This window comes from Rhamphochromis sp. 'chilingali' (genome assembly GCF_963969265.1).
Source record: "Rhamphochromis sp. 'chilingali' genome assembly, chromosome: 17".
Classification (NCBI taxonomy): domain Eukaryota; kingdom Metazoa; phylum Chordata; class Actinopteri; order Cichliformes; family Cichlidae; genus Rhamphochromis; species Rhamphochromis sp. 'chilingali'.
This window is the reverse complement of record NC_137944.1, coordinates 16251813-16266568: the sequence shown is the minus strand read 5'-3', so window position 1 is coordinate 16266568 and position 14756 is coordinate 16251813. Positions and strand designations below refer to the sequence as shown.

The 14756-nt window shown below is 42.9% G+C and overlaps 1 protein-coding gene across 1 annotated transcript in view; it reads right to left on the bottom strand.

Annotated features, from left to right (window-relative positions):
• The window catches only part of cdk6 (cyclin dependent kinase 6), a 39108-nt gene extending 24832 nt beyond the window's left edge, over window positions 1-14276 (bottom strand). The window contains exons 1-4 of the mRNA XM_080863210.1: window positions 13740-14276; window positions 12530-12891; window positions 6987-7122; window positions 1850-2017 (exon numbers count right to left, since the gene is read on the bottom strand). Of these exons, the coding sequence (XP_080719336.1) occupies window positions 1850-2017; window positions 6987-7122; window positions 12530-12753 (528 nt within the window). The 5' untranslated portion in view covers window positions 12754-12891; window positions 13740-14276. The remainder of the gene's footprint in view (window positions 1-1849; window positions 2018-6986; window positions 7123-12529; window positions 12892-13739) is intronic.
• Between the last annotated feature and the right edge of the window lie 480 nt (window positions 14277-14756).

Genomic DNA, 14756 nt, shown 5'->3' with positions numbered 1-14756 from the left:
TTTGAATGTAGTTACAGCTGTAACTGACTTCAGGTCAGCAGGCAGGTTGTTTCCAAACAGCATCACAGTAACTGACAGAACCTCATGAAACTTAGGATCTAATTCTGGAAACAGTTAAAAGACCTGCACCTAATGACCTAAGAGGTCTGACTGGGTTATAGGCACTAAACCAGTCAAAGGATTTTAAAGGTAATTCTCTGTTAAACTGGGAACCAATGCCTTCAGTACTGGAATAATATGTTCAAGTTTGCATGTACATGTAAGGACTGTAGCTGGTGCAGTGAGCTTAAGTCATTCTACTGATGATTCTAATAGTCAGTATTAAATAAATAAAGACTTACAACAGTCTAACCTGCTAGATATGAATGCATGGATCAATTACTCAAAGTCAGTTTGAGAGAAGGATTTTCAATTTTGTTTTTATCAATTTAGGTGGATGTAAACAGTCCTCGTGACTTTATCAACATGACTGAGATGACTGTCCAAAATAATGCCAATGTTTTAACCTGCTGACTGTGTTTGAGAAAAAGTGGTGATAAATATGAACAGATTTTCTCTCCTATTTTTAGAACAACAAATATTTCCATCTCGTTTCTGTTCAATTCAGAAACGTTTCTGACTTCCAGCAAATAATGTCATCAACGGATCTTATTCATTTGTGATCGCTATAGCAGTATAACAGTTCACCTTTCTGTGTTTCGGCGATTTTTTTTTTTTTGTGCAATTTTGAATGCTTTGAGTTTTTTTACACTGTCAATCTCGTGCGAAGTCTCCTGTCCAGTACAGAATACGTTCACCTTGTCAAATTTACATAGATCTTCGATCGCTAACAGTGTTACTCAGAAGTGCTGTACTGTAAGTCTTCTCCCCAACAAACACAACACTGTCGACGAAGCATTTTGCACTGTCAAAGGCACCGAAAGGCAGAGGAAGATGCTAACCATCGCACAAAAAGTTGGACTTCTGGACACAATCAGATAAGTCAAACTTTACTCAACTCATTCTTCTTGCTTCCTCTACTTCTGTACCATTGATTCATTAATGTTGGATTCTCTGGCAGCTGCTCTATTCCCATGTTCTGGACCTGAAAACAGGGTTTGATCTTTGGTTTCATTCTATAATATAATTCTATAATATAATACTATTTTCAGAACGTAACTCCCGCGAAAAACGAGGGAACGCTGTACCAAGCAGGAGCATGTGAAGGTTAAAGAGCGATGGACCAAAGAAGGACCCTTGAGGAACTCCCAATGGAATTTTCATTGTGCAGATCTAAAACTGCTAATTGAAACATGAAAACTTGTATCCATTAGGTATGATGGCAACCAGCTGAGAGCCCGACACGTTAAAACCAATTAAATCGCAAAGCTGTTTAATTAAATCATTACAATCAAGAGCCACAAAGTCAACAATGGCATCAAGCACAACAAAGAAACAGTCTGTGGATCACTGTTGATCTTCAGGTCACTGATGACTTTAATAAAGGCAGTTTCTGTGCTTCTATTGGTTCTGAAACCTGATTCAGTTCAGGTGCTTCAGTTGTTTAGTTAAAAAAAAAAAAAAAAACTAACTATGAAATATTTTGCTTTGAAAGATAAGATCAGAAGTAGGTCTATAATTATTAATTGCCAATAAATCCAGCTATTTTTCTTCAGTAGTAGTGTGATTGCAACTCAAAAGAAGAAGAAAATAAATTTAAAAAACAAAAATCACCATATTTCATGGTGAGAAGTCTTGACGCGCTCATTCAGTCGGGAACCCATGCGCTTACAGTTTTGCGAGTATTTGTTTTGAAGGCCTCCACTGGATGAGACCAACAGCGTTTAAAAATATGACGACCATAACTCACCACTGACGTGAGCGCCATCTGGAAGCTGTAGATGCGAGCTAGACCAAAGTCGGCCAGTTTGATCTGTCCTCCGCTGGTGACCAGGATGTTTTGGGGTTTTAGGTCACGGTGAACCACACGGTGCGAGTGCAGGAAGTCTAACCCCTGGAGCAGCTGGTACATCATATCCTGTAAAAGAGCCAAAGAGGGAAACAGAGGGGCAGCAAGGACATAAACTTAATATGAAGTTTAAAAATGGATGGTTTAATTATGAGACTAGTACAGCAACGGCACTATTGAACACATACGGAGCAAAAAGGGCTGAGCGGATGGTCGTGGATGTTGATTACATTTGCAATATGATTACGTCTGACCTGTTGGATCGTCACTTCCGAAACAGTTCGTGCTAACTGTCTACACAAAGTCTAGGCTGCAAAACCTTGCACAGCTACAAAGATTTGAATCCATTTCTCCTTTGCCCTGAGCAACGAAAGGCCAGAGTGACAACAGCCTGCAGTGAAAAGCATTGTGGTACAGAGGGAGTTAACTAGAGGAGGCCTGCGTCTTTTCTCGTCGACTGTGGCAGATGTTTGATAACTGACACACACACACACACACACACACACACACACACACACACACACACACACACACACACACACACACACACACACACACACACACGATAGTGGCAGAAAGAGGCCCCTGCTTTGTACAAGCACAGATCTCTGTTACTCAGCAGCTGTCCTGCTAGATTTAATTGGCACTCGCTCGTTTTTTTCCCCCTCTTTTTTTTCTTTCAATGCCCCAAAGCTGACCTCAGAAAATAGCCATAGGCACCGCATCGCCCACGACACAAAGGGGAAGGTAAACTGGCATGAGCAGGAATGAACAAAGCAAGCTAAGACTTGTTCTTTTCAAACAGGTGCCACACCTGTAAACAAAAAAACAAGTCATTCCAAGGGATTGTGATCAGGTAGTTTTGGCAAAGGCTGTTTAAGTAAATAAAAGTCGAGGGAGTGGTATTTCAGGTTGAATCCTAAGACCAACTTAAAAGTGTGTGTGCGTGTTTCTTTTTTTAGCCTCGCTTACATGTAGCACACAGCAGAAGAGCTTCAGGCACCTTCTCTGCTGAAAATACTTCATTTGGTTTAGGTGAGATGGGGGCAACACCTGAGTAGACCCATTTGTTCTGGACAATTACCTGGTCCGTGCTCAAGCGGGCATTAAGCAGACTTCGTATAAAGGGAGCTGCAAGTTCAAGTCTGTTTAGCGAAAAGACAGAACGATCCCCACGGTTGTGCTCTTGGATCTCCGATCGGGTACCCTCTAGAAATAGCCAAGGTTTGCGATCCATGTTTGAACACCCCTTTCTACAGCACCCATACTCCCTCCTACTCACAAGACACCCCCCCCCCAAAAAAAACAACCCAAAAAGCACTCCGCCAAGACCTCACAAGTGACATGGACCTGAGCCCGCAGCTCTATTCAGTGGCCGACCAGCTGGTGAGTGAGTCAAAGGGGTCTGCACACTGAAGCAGAAAACATTAGCGAGCAGTGTGGGGCTGGCTGCTGTGCGGGCCACAGAGGAGGAGACAGGGCACCCTGCTCACAATACTGTGCAGATGGGGAGTGATGTGAGTGTGTGTGTTTGTATACACAAACTAACAATGTTCCCCCTGGCTTGGTGCAAGTATGAGCGCATCCATTTCCAAATCCCTGTGTATGTGTGTGTGTGTGTGCACCTCGGTCTGTGTGAGGGTGCATCAGTGTGTGGGTGCCCTCTGACCAAGGACAGGCAGGATGTATAAACAGACCTTCCTTTCTACATCTCCACTGAGCCATGACCTCCCGAGGAGGGCAGCAGACAGACAGGACCATAGGACAGAGGCAGGCAGTTGGTTATTTTGTGTCTGTGTGTGTATATACAGGGTGGGGGGGGGGGGGGGCTGACACAATAGCACGGCCCCCCCACCCATCAGTTCCTCTGTGCTTTAAATAGCCATTTCACCATGCTTCCTTTCAACAGCATTTCCTAGTAAATACTAATTATCTCACAAGTGTGACCTTTGGACAAACACATAAACAGTCTTGGCCTCCGCGGCCTGAGTGTCATCTTCTCTGCACTATCAGGTAGAGTCACAGCTGAGTAATGCAAAATATTTCAGCTACGTTCTACATGGTCAATATAACCACTGACAGCAGGCAAACATTAAGTTTATGCATACAAAAATATCGTTTATAACTTCTTAAAAATATAAAGGCCACTTGTGGCACAAAGCGATCCACCTCCCTCAAAGCTGATTCCAGCTGCAGAGAGATAAAAGTGGCTCACACAACTGTCTTCAGCTGGCAACGCTTCAAACTAAAAAGCTCCACAAACAACTTGGCCAGGAGGAAATAAAAAAATAAAAAAAATAAATAAATCACACAAAAAAAAGCAACAGATCTGACCCTGAAAAAAAGAAAAAAGAAAAGAAAAAGAGGTCCAGGGAGGGAGGGAAAAAAAGTAGTCAGCCCATGCAAAAAGCAGTCAAAAACATGGCTTTCTGAGTGCGCCTCCTTTTCTAATGCAAATGTAGCAGAGGCAGCCATATTGTTTATTGTAGCCAGGCACAATATGGGACATCTGCCGGTTAGCGTTAGTGTAATTCCCTCCCCATGCTTCATTAACCTCTCTTCTCCCCCTTCTTCGTGGACCCACAGAATAGAGTTGTGGAAGCTTGGATGATGGTGGCGGAGGAGGGTGGGCGAGCCCCAAGCGGTGGCCCGGCTGACGAGCGCTGAGGTTGGGGCAACCTGGCTGCTTGATGTCCTTCCAGCTCATTTGATTCCTGGACGAGGGCCCCTTGCATCAATGACCATGTGGTGGGTCTCGAGCCTGAGTGGGTGGTGTTGGGCGGAGGGCTGAAGTGGACAGGCTAGGTCAGGGTGGGGTGCTTCGTGCTGCGGTAAGACCGACTTTGAGAAAAACTATGCCTCTCCTTTCGGAGTTTAGGGCCACTGGTTGAAGGTAAATGTTTTTTCACGGTTAAAGGTGGACACGTTCACACTCAAGGGTAACTGCCATTTAATCAGATGGGCACCGGTGACACACGTCTGGACTGGGATTCAAAATCTGGAGTTGTTTTGGGGGGAGGGGATCCCCTTCGAGTTACTGTGGAGTGTCCACTGTCCCAGCAATAACACGGGATGGTGCCTGGCTGCCTCTGTAGCATTGTCGCTGTCCTTTTGTTCCTTGAGGCCTCAGCTGTTAGGAGAAAGCAGAGCCTGGGAGGGGGCTTAAGGGGTGGCCACATTGTTCAGAGCCCCAAAACGCCTCCTCAAACTTTTCCAACGTCAGATATGTCCAAGCATGGATAGCGTAGATGGTTAGACGGGTTGACATCTTATAAAACTGGCAATCCCACAAGTAAGCCTACTTCAAGTATTGTCAGGCCAGGTTTGCAGAGTTAAGAAAGCTGGCCGAAATGTAACTTCTCTGTCTTCTTTCCTTTCCAGTACAAACCACTTCCTCATCTTTTCTTGAATACTGAGCACAACAACACAGGCTTCTTAGTGGAGGTATGTACCAGTGTCCAGATGTTTCAACACGGCTTCAAATGTGAACAGACCGTTGACACATCTTCACACGTGGTCTGAGACTAAAAGAGGGGAGCGCTTGTTCACTACAGTCGTATTCAGTGCAGTAGCCTCTACACTGCCACAGAAAGAATCTGAGTCATTCGGGGTTTATGATCAGTCCTTTCGTTGATTAATTCGTTGAGTCCTATGCGACAAGTGGTCAGAGATCTGCAACCATTGGTTCGGCCATTTAACAAGACAAATAAGCAACAATCTTTTGATAAAACTGCACATTTTTACTCCATCCACTGGCACTACAATTATTAAGGAGTTGTTTTTAAATTAAATTAGCTAAATTCTAACCGAGAAAAGGACCTTTCTTCCCACCCTTTACTTCCATTAAATCCCCTTGGGCTATGTCCTTATTTTCAGTTTATTAAAAAAAATAAAATATAATTAGTTAATACAGCTTCATGGGACTCAAAACAACTGACTAGCTAATAAGGATTAACCTTCTGCTGAAACGGACTCAAAAACTGAAAGTAGCTATACATAATGATTGTGAAAATTTCTGAAGCGTCGAGTTTCCAGAAAAACGCTGCAGTATTATAATATCTGCTGCAGATGTGATCGGCGCACACATCACAGAAACCACAGTCTGTATCAACTTCGGCAAAAGTCATGGGAAAGCCTCAGGTGTGATCTACCCGACTCGTCTACGCTTGCACTGCATCCCACTGACGGCGTGGCTCGACACAAAGCTTTCACAAGCGAACCCAGGCCCGGGGTGATGATCAGCGGTTGCCGTAGCACCCGAACCTCTACGTTTCAAATTTGACACTTCAAACTCTCGAGGCTCCTCTGTCTAAAAAAAAAAAAAAAGAGATATACCTTTCCAATATTATTCATGACACATCAACTGACCTTGGGGTGAAACCCGATAAAGATCTTTTTTTTTTTCTTTTTAAATGTTTCCCACACGAACTCCACTTTAAAAAAAAAAAAAAAAAGAAAAAAGAGACCATAACAGAGGAAAGGAGCTACTTCCGACCTTTTGGCAAAGTGTAACTGGATGCTCAGTGGATTTATTTAACAAATTTCCCTATTCAACAACTTTTAGCACACAACTTAGAGGGCTCTGTTTTCAAAGACACACATGGAAGATTTTTAAAACTGGCTCTGTGTCTGTAATATTGTGTAAAGTCGGAGAGAAGGGTGAAAATAGAGAAGGCAGGGATCCTTTAATTTGGAGCCCATCTGCCACATGTGCTGCCCCTCAGAGTGCCCCAGTAACTCTGATGTTGGAGGGAACTGCTCTGCCTTCTGGGTCTCTGGCCAAGAAAACCCACTCAGAACCATAGAAACATGGCTGTGTTCAACCAATGCTACAGCCGCAGGAGATTAACCAGGCGCTTCCTATATACACTTCAAACAGAAATAATATTTAAAATAAGCCTCCTTGGGGGGTTTTTTATTGGAATATTGTGCAATAGGCAAGCACACACACATTTATAGTGATCATTAAAATGGAAAAAAACAAAACAAACTGCATTTACATTCCACTGTAAACCTAAATTAGAACGACAGCGGTTACCTTGATGGTCTCAGGCGGTACTCCAGGGTCAGGAGCCTTTTCCAGGTAGGTGGTCAGGTCCTGATCTACATGCTCAAAGACCAGAGTGAGTTTGGTTTCTCGGTCAGTCCGAGAGACTGTGCACACATCAAACAACCTAGGATAGGAGAACAGATGGACCAGATCAATACAACTGATTGAACGGGGGTGCACTAGGCTAAGCTCACTGCTGCTACACAAGGTAAGAGTACATCTACACAACATCAAATATTGCCCACAGGCTCTTATTACTATATAGACTATAATTAATCACCTTCTATAACAGACTGTAATTTAAGATTTCAGATTCTTATGCCCCATCAGTGAAGTAGGTAGGGTACTGCATTTGTTTTAGAGTATGAACACAACAATATATTATTAATATTGTAATATAGTATTTTAAATAAGAAGTTTATGATACCAGACAACGGTGTAACTAAAGATATTATCAGCAGTGTTGGGGAGTAACGGAATACATTAACTCCTCTCTCTGTCTCTCGCTAGCAAAGTTGACCCAGACAACAAAGTAAAGCTAGTTTTTGGCTACGAGCCCGACACTGACCCGACGTATTAACTTTACTACGGTTTGGAGCCGCAGACCTGTTTTATATACGCGGGAAACAGTTTTCTATACAAGATGGCTGCAAAAAGTGCAGCTTTACCTAATGTCCACCCTACTGTTAGTCATTTTATATTAAGATTTAAAATCTAGTTGGTATTGGTATGGCAAGTATCCTTCAGTAATGGTAATAAATCACACAGCAATAGTACATTCATGTAGTTGTAAAAAGCATGATAATATATTATGTAATCCAAAGTATTCAGAATACGTTACTCTCATTGAGTAATGTAACGGAATACGTTACAAAATGCTTTCTGGGGCATGTATTCTGTAATCTGTAGTGGAATACATTTTAAAAGTAACCTTCCCAACACCTATTATCAGTAACTGATCAGGGTCATTATGATAGCTAAATGTCAGTGTGTTTCCTGCTATGACAAGTGCTAATGCAAAAGCACAACCAGTTTTCTTAAATAGATAAAAAGATAATAATTAAAATGTATTAACAACCTAGCTTTGAATAGAAATGTTCCTCATATTAAAACCAAGAAATGAATCTGTATCTACCACCATCGCCAAGTTTTAAAGAACGGGACTGCTCATGTTTTCCACTGTGTTTCATGACCTTTTCTTTTAACAACACTCAGTTGTTTTACTTTTGAAATTAAAAGGTTTTTTCCATTCTCGCTCGATGCAGAAATTGGCCTGATCAACACTTCCAGGTGTTCTTTGTCATATTTATTTCACTCAATAATGTGCCAGATGTTTTAAGTGGGTGACAGGTCTGGGCTGCATGGAAGCCAGTTTAGCACCTGGTCTCTTTCACTGAGCCACGCTGTTGTAATATGCGTAGAATGTGGTTTGTCATCATCTTGCTGAAATCAGTAGGGGTGTAACAATACTTCAAAACCACAGGTTGGTTCATACCTTGTCATTTTTGTGCCTTAAGACACAGGATCGTCCTGTTTTTGTCTTTTGAGATGGTTTAAAACACCCCTATGAAAAAAAATCCTCCAATAAAACCATCATAAAAGCTGGGATATGAACTCATAAATCTGGACCCCCGATTTATCCTATGGGACGATAACAACATCTCCAGCTACGGCCACTGCTTTTTTGCAAGCCTTTTAAAACTTTAAGACTATTGAGCCTTAAACACGAGCGCCTTGGTTTCCCAAGGTGACCAACTAAGGCCAAGCATCCAAATTATGTCAGTAGACCTGCCAAGGAAGGCTTTGATGAAAAGCTGGAAAGGAAAAAAAAAAAATCTATCCAGTGTGTCCTCTTCAAAGAGCACGGGACTACAAGCAGCATTCCTCAACCAGCACTATGACAACTCCTGACACGCTATGGGACGTCTAGTGGAGCCTGCCTGCAAAGGCAGCATCTTTCATCGTGACAACATAGAAGACGAAAAGCGCCTTGATGGATCTCCACCGAGCACATGTTGCATTGTCATTAAGGGGGTTAATATATGCAAGAGAGCAAAAACTAAACCATTATTTTCTTTCTCTTCTTCAGTCTACGATATAGTTTTTTTAGCAAAAAAAAAAAGTTTAAATTAACAGGTTAAAGTTACATTTTAAGTGTTGCTCGTTTAAAAGATATTTTGAGTTATCCTAATATTCAGAGTTTATTTTAACTTTGAGTTGTCCTAATGGACAAGTATAAAATTATTACAAGCCCTAATTAAACTCAAAGTTTGGAAGTTTGCATTAGTTATGAAGACGGAAACTAAAAAGTAAACATTTTCCTCAAAAACTAATTTAGTCCTGTGGAGGAAAAAGTTTTGACTTAAGCTGCCAAAAAACTGGAGATAAAAAAATAATGAAATAAGAAAAGCTCACTGGCTTCATTCATGATCGTTGCTGTACTCGTTATATTCATGAGGTACCGTATTAATCCAGTGTGAAAACATCTTACACTTTAATGCAGGCACTCATTTAACTTACCTACAGTTGTAAAAGCACAGAAAAGAAATAACTAAATCTCCCTGGAAACTTGTTTACTCCTCAGAGAGGCATCATTTGTCCTTGCCAACAACCTGTTAATCAATGGGTTTGGTCATGCTGGAGTCAGAGGAGTGAGTGAGAGGCGATTCATTCAAGGTATTAGTACTGTGCATGATGTCAGAGAATAGAAGGCGCCCTCCTTCTGAAGCACTGGGGTTAAACGCCCCTCACAGCTCGATTGTTGGCCTACAATGGAGGCTTTTAGCAGACACTGAACATATGGAATGAATAATGGGCCTCATTACAAACATCCAGGGGTTGCCTGGAGTCACACAGAAGGCCCACAATGCACTTTTCCTGGCCCTGTGCTGCTTGGCTATGCTAGTTGGCTAAACTCAAGGGTAGAGGAGTTTCTCCGATGCTTTAAAGAGCTGCTGGTTTACGTGCTTTAACAAACAAATGTTGCTGCATAATATGGAAAGCGTCTAGTGAAGCAAAGTGTATCCATCCATAAATATAACTGACCAAAGATCGTTTTAATACTTGCTTACATGTCCGTCTTCCAGTAAGGACAAACCCCCACTGTGGACCCATTAAGCGAAAGCCACAACCATTATCCTCCATTATTCATTGATACGTTGGGGAATTATTGTTAGAGTCACAAGGGCACAAGCCATGCCTCTAAAACATCCATTTAGAGCTTCCCCTTCAATCCCAAAGCACTCGATATTCAGACTAAAACAAGCACAAGGTCAGACCTTGGCTTGTGCCAGCATGTGACGCAGTATCAGAGTCCTGCTCTCTCAGTGAAAAGTCATTACAAAAACCAAAAGAAAATGGCATCTGTGTGCAAAACAGTCAGAAGGAAAACTAGAAAAATATAGCTTCTTTTGTTTTTAAATATGCAGTATTGCCAACTGGCATTGATCGTGCCAAGTGTCATACTGGAGGCCATTTGGATAGGATAGAACAGTACTGATGGGCACATGAGTTTAACTACAGAGACAGTTATGGAAACGCCAGCACATGATCTCACTAAATCAACATGGGAACAGCTTTAATGTGCGTTCACATTGATCCTACAAGTCTTAGAAACTGTACTGGGGGGATGGACACCATTCTTCTGAAAGACCTGGTGTTGTGATGATGATTATGAAGACCAGGCAAAAATCTCCAAAAGGTGTTTAGTTGGGCAAAAAGCCCAAACCCTTGGTGATCCCTGGAACCCTGCAGACAAGGGTCATCCTGGAAGGGATCACTGCCATGCTACAGAAATCACACCGAGAGAAAGTTGGTCTTTAAGGTTGATTTGTGGTCAAATTTCACTCCAAGAAGCCATGTCTCACTTATCAAATACAAACCAGTGGCTGTGGATATATCGATTTAACGAAGGATTTATACTCTGCTGTTTAAGTAATCAGTAATAGACCGTTTGTGCTTAGTCACCTAAGGAAGAGTGGCTCATCGTTTTTTCCTGGCATATCACATTGCATGCATAATTCATTAAATGTGCAATGTAGACCACAATTTCCAACCATATTAACTACTGTTCATCTAGATTTAAATGCAGGCTTGCCAACTGAGGAGTCTTTCTGATGTATTTGCAATCAGTAGCCCTACAATGAAATTGTTCAAAGTCGCTTAGATCTTTTTATCTTCTTGATGCAGAATCATAATCAGCATTACCACGCATGCCAGAACATGGCGGGATGTTTATTTGATTGTTAACTGTAAAATTCAAAACATTTGCTCTTAAACTTTTTATTTATTTCATGCTTTTATTTTGTTTGTCACATTTCTGTAGGCTCTCTAGATCAAATGTATCTCGCTGGTTGGAAAATCATGTATACCCATTAAAAAAAAAAAAAAAACTGAGTACATACCACATAGCACAGACCATTTTAAAGACTTCGTCCAATGAAAATCGTTACATGCACACGTGTTAACATGTGATTATGGTGTTGTTGACTACTCCCCTTTCGTCATGAGTGCATAAGCAGTCAACGGCATGGCTGCGCAGGCTTGCCAGTTTCAAACACGTGGATTCAGATTGCCAGGGTTTCACATACCTAACAGAGTCATCTTAAATAGGAAAATTAAGCGTTTCTGTTTAGCTTCTGTTGTAACAGTTAAAGAAAAAAAAAAGGTAACTGCTGGTTAAGCAAAACAATTGACTGAGAAATGTTACAACAATCCTCACCTAGTAGGCAACGTAATGTCACGTGGAAACTTAAAGGTTTCACTGAATGCAATGTCTTGTATCAAGTAATCCTGGGATGAGAAATATTTTGAGTGTTCTTAAGAGTATGGATTTCTAAGCAGGTAATTTCAGTTTTGTTTTGTCTTTTTGAAGATATCAGTATTTTTATAAATATTCCAAAATGTGAAAGGAGGTCCGAATGTTGAACGGCTACATTGTATGTCCGATGGAACCTCACATGTCTTCACCATTCCTAATATCAAAGGGATCTTGACCAAGCACCCCTAAACACATAAGCATGCAGGTCTCGCTTCATTCTGCAAGTCAGCGATAATAGAGGCTAGGGTAGTGGAAAACCACCGCTTCCGAAGGATGCTGCTGCATCTTATCTATAGATGAAGATTTGCACACATGAAATATGCATGAGGTGACAAATGTGACTGGTGCCAACCAATCAAGATAAACCGGGGCGGGCTTTTGAACTAAACAGGAAGTTGAGAATGCACAGGTGTGCGCCTAAAACCTGCTGATAGTGACAGCCTCCAGTGTGTTGTTGTGGAGCTTGTGTTGCCTGCAGGAAACTAAAAGGGCCACCAGCTTCAGACAAGTCTGCAAGCAGGCTTTGCCACCAAAGGTCATATGAGCCATCACAGTTGCCACAAGAGACCATCAAAAAGGAAGTAATGTATACTTAGTCTCATATGCATATTTCTTTCACCTCCACCACCACGATCCCCCCACCCCTCCCCTCTATCCTGTCTCTTAAACATAAAGCAGGTTGGTTCCCCACCTCCGCTCACCCCTCACTTACCTGACAACATTGGGGTGCTCAAAGGCTTCAAGCTGCCTCAGCACCGCCACCTCGCGGATGGTGGAGAGCGGCATGCCTTCTTCCTCCGTCTGGACACGAACTCTTTTTAGGGCAACAAAGCGTCCCCCGTTCTTCAAATCTCTCGCCTTGTACACTTTCCCGTAGGCGCCTTCTCCAATCTCGGCCACAGGCTCATACTGAGTACCAACACTTTCTTTGTCCATTTTTGCAGAATTTCCCCCCCCACCCCCCCTTCTTCTTCTTCTCTTGTTGAAAATATTGCGGGGAATCCCGGGAGAGGATGACGAGCCAGACTCTCTTACAAAGGCATTTTCAGAGAAAAAAGTTGGCACATGCAATGCCTAGATGACAGGGAGACACAGATGGGGGAAGACACCATCTTTGTCAGATTTGGTCAAAGAGTGCTCCAGGTAGGCAATAAAAAGACTGTCATGATGTTTTATTCCGACTATCAAAATGAAAAAAAAAAAAAAGAAAAGAACCGCTGCGTCCCAAGTTCCACTCCTCCTCCTATTACGCACTGCAGCTCATGTCCTCCTACCTCTAACATAAAACTAATGTGAAAAATAATTAAAATTAATCCCAGTTAACCCCTTTCAAGGCTTGCTTTGCATCCAATAATTTGTCTCGTGCAATCAATAATTCACCCCGCACGCGGTGTTGCTCATGTAATCTTCGCACGAGCTGTCTCGGGTTTTTTTTTTAAATTATTTGTTATCACAACATGCAAAAATGACCATATATTTCACCCGCTTCTTCGTTTTACGCCAGCAACAAGATCAAACTAGCAGCCCTCCCTGTGCTGGTTTGTCAAAGTTTCTCTTTGAGGACACCCAAACTTGCGAGCACGTGGCTGCATTGTCTAAACTTCCTACAGCAACAATCCATTTAAAACCCCTTAAATGTCGCTTTCCGAGCCCGAAACGGTTCGAAATGTGTGAAACGACACCGCATCCGAGTTTCAAGTGTGTTTTCATTAGCCTGGGTGGCTTTCCCGAATTTTTTTCCAATTTATTTTGTGCGTGGACGCAAAGTGTGCCAAATAATGGCTTACATTCTAATAAATCGGGGAATTGATCATGTCACCGTTTAAAACCTCATTGGGTTGCAAAGCAAGCATTGTCAGGCTCATAAAGACACTTTGTTTTGCACAAATATCTGCATAAATATGCCCACTTTCAGCGTTTACCTTGTTTTATGTTGTCAATACAACGTCGCAACGTCGGCATGCCCGGTATAACGCTGAGGACGCTTTCGTGTGTCGGATAAAAACTGCTCCGTCAAATGCATCCCTGTCCACTTTCCTCCATGCCGGGGCCACACAGGTAGTTGACGGTGCAGGCTCTAACCCCCCATCCCCTCAGACTACACCAGCCCAGGCAGACACCAAAATCGAGCGGAGGAGGAGGTGGCGGCGGTGGTGGTGGGCCGTACGCAAACTTGCGCGCACACACTCTCACTTCAAGTTTGTGTGTGGAGGGGAGGGGGTGTATGATTGGGAAGGGGGGGGGGGGGGTCATAGGACAAAGGCAAACGCGTGATATAGCCCTCCAGAACCACGCTCTTCTTTGGATTTTCTCCTTTCTTTCTTTCTTCTTCCATATATCCGCGGATAGGCCTATGCAACTGCAGCCTCGCTCGCCTTGTGTGAGCTCCGTCTCTGCCTGGCTTTCCCACGCCGGCTGAATGTGGCCTGACCCCCTTCAGAGAGGTTTGACACGGAGCGGGGACATTTCCGCATTCCTCCCCGACTACAAAGGCACACCGCCTCCTTTTGCTCTCCCTCGGCCTCCTCGGTGCTTTACCATTCATAGTCCTCTCCGCGGGTTTTGTCTCCTGTGTCAAAACCGGGAGCACGCAGAGATCGGGGAGGGGAGAGAGGAGGTTTGTTAGATGGACGGCCACACTATCTCCCTCAAAACTATTGAGGAGCTCCTGCGGCAACAATGCACCAGCAAGAATGCAATGTGACAAGCTCGCCCTAGATGAGCCGGAGGGGTCAGGTTCAAGGCCCGGTGGCTTGATCTGTGGCAGGGGGAACCCCCCTCTGCTCCGGTGGTCGTTTGCAAGGCATAACTAATGAACCTGTTTGTTTATTTATTTTAGAAGTTGGACATTTCTACAGAGTATCAGCTTCATCTTCACATCAGGATGAACCTCTGATTTATTTCACCTAAAAGGAGACGTTAAGAAAAATCTACAAATC